We start from the raw sequence: 1,748 nt of genomic DNA on the forward strand, positions 1-1,748 counted from the left end.
ATTATGTGCATACTTTTATCATTATCAATACCTTTATAATTTATTGTGTAGATGTGGGCATGCTCACACACATACGTAAGCACAATGAATAATCTCATTTACACTTTATCGAAAACAAATAGAAGCAGTCAAATGGAAACTCAGTTCTTGTACTCTTGACTATCTCTCCTAGACATAGACTAGACAAAGTATATCTGCTCCTACCTAAGTCCTTTTAATCTAGACTTAATCCTATCTCAACTTCTCAAGTAATTCACTCCTGAAATTTTCTTCTCTACCTTCTTCTCATATCAGGAAACTTCTTTTCAAATGTATCACTCTAAACTACATAAAAACATTATGGCTCCCAAAAAAGATTATAATCAAAAATAGGATCTTGTCTTATTTAAAATATCAATGACAAGATGATGACCAAGAAATTAACTTTTAAATAACTGAATGTGGATTGTGGGACAGTAATGAAAAGATATTTATGTAGAATAAGATCAAGGTGGTGGGGTACTGAGAAGCACTGAAAGACTTTTGGTGGATCTTCTTTTCCAGAGAGAACACTTCTCCGTATGGCAATGAAAAACTACAGTGCTATCAGTGAGTTCATTCTCCTTGGACTATCTACTGACCCCCAAATTCGGGACATATTCTTCATGCTATTCCTTCTGATTTATCTCTTCACTCTGATGGGAAATTTCTTGATGCTGCTGGTGATTAGGGCTGATTCCCACCTCCACATGCCCATGTACTTCTTTTTGAGACAGCTCTCCTTCCTGGACCTCTGCCACTCATCTGTCACAGTCCCCAAGATGCTGGAGAATCTACTTTCTGAAAGCAAAACCATCTTTTTAGAGAGCTGTCTGGCTCAGGCCTTCTTTGTGTTTGCCACTGGAGGTACTGAGGCCTGTCTGCTGGCTGTGATGGCCTATGACCGCTATGTAGCCATCACCTCCCCTCTGCTCTATGGCCAGGTGATGAGCAACCAGCTCTGTGTTGGGATGGTGTGGGGTTCCTGGGGCCTGGCCTTTGCTGATGCTCTCATCAATATCCTCTTTGCTGTCAATTTAGACTATTGTGAGGACCAGACTATTCCTCACTTCAGCTGTGAGCTGTCTTCTCTCTTCCCTCTGTCTTGCTCTGATACTTCCACCAACTTCACACTCCTGCTCTGCTCCTCTGTCCTACATTTCTTTGGAACCTTCATCATGATTGTTTCCTCCTATGTCCGAATTGTCTCCACCATCCTGAGCATTAGCTCTACCTCAGGCAGAGGCAAGGCCTTCTCCACCTGCTCCTCCCACCTCACTACTGTGACCTTGTTCTATAGCTCAGGTTTCCTCAGCTACCTGTTGCCAACTTCAGGCTCCCCTCTGGAGATGATATTCTCCTTACAGTACAGTGTGGTCACTCCCATGCTAAATCCCCTTATTTATAGCCTGCAGAACAAGGAGGTGAAGGCAGCATTGGGAAGAATATTCAGAAAATATTTTCATTCTTTCTTGTAATAGACCCCAAGTCGTGACTAAAGGGAGCTGAACTACTATGCTACATGATCAAATAATGGACTTTAGGAGAGTTTCTTGGTTGTCCATGATGTTAGATGCTACAGAGAACATGGTGGCATTTATTTCCTTGAAGATGCTTATGAAGAGGAAAGAAAACTAATATCTCAGGATGATTAGTGTTCATTCTTATTCAGAAAAGGAGAAATGAATCATATAGCCTTCTTTTTTAGGGGATCATTTTATAAAAATGTT

At 41.0% G+C, this 1,748-nt stretch overlaps 1 protein-coding gene across 1 annotated transcript; it reads left to right on the forward strand.

The window, feature by feature from the left end:
* The first annotated feature begins 560 nt into the window (after positions 1–560).
* LOC123947221 (olfactory receptor 8S1-like) lies at positions 561–1,496 on the forward strand. The gene has a single exon (XM_046013301.1). It carries the CDS (start codon positions 561–563, stop codon positions 1,494–1,496), a length of 936 nt encoding a protein of 311 aa, XP_045869257.1.
* The last annotated feature ends 252 nt before the right edge of the window (positions 1,497–1,748 follow it).

The sequence above is a fragment of the Meles meles genome, chromosome 7, assembly GCF_922984935.1.
Source record: "Meles meles chromosome 7, mMelMel3.1 paternal haplotype, whole genome shotgun sequence".
Lineage (NCBI taxonomy): Eukaryota > Metazoa > Chordata > Mammalia > Carnivora > Mustelidae > Meles > Meles meles.

Bases quoted from the DNA above. Each gene is read 5' to 3' on its own strand.
- LOC123947221 (XM_046013301.1), top strand. From the start codon at position 561: ATGGCAATGAAAAACTACAGTGCTATCAGTGAGTTCATTCTCCTTGGA.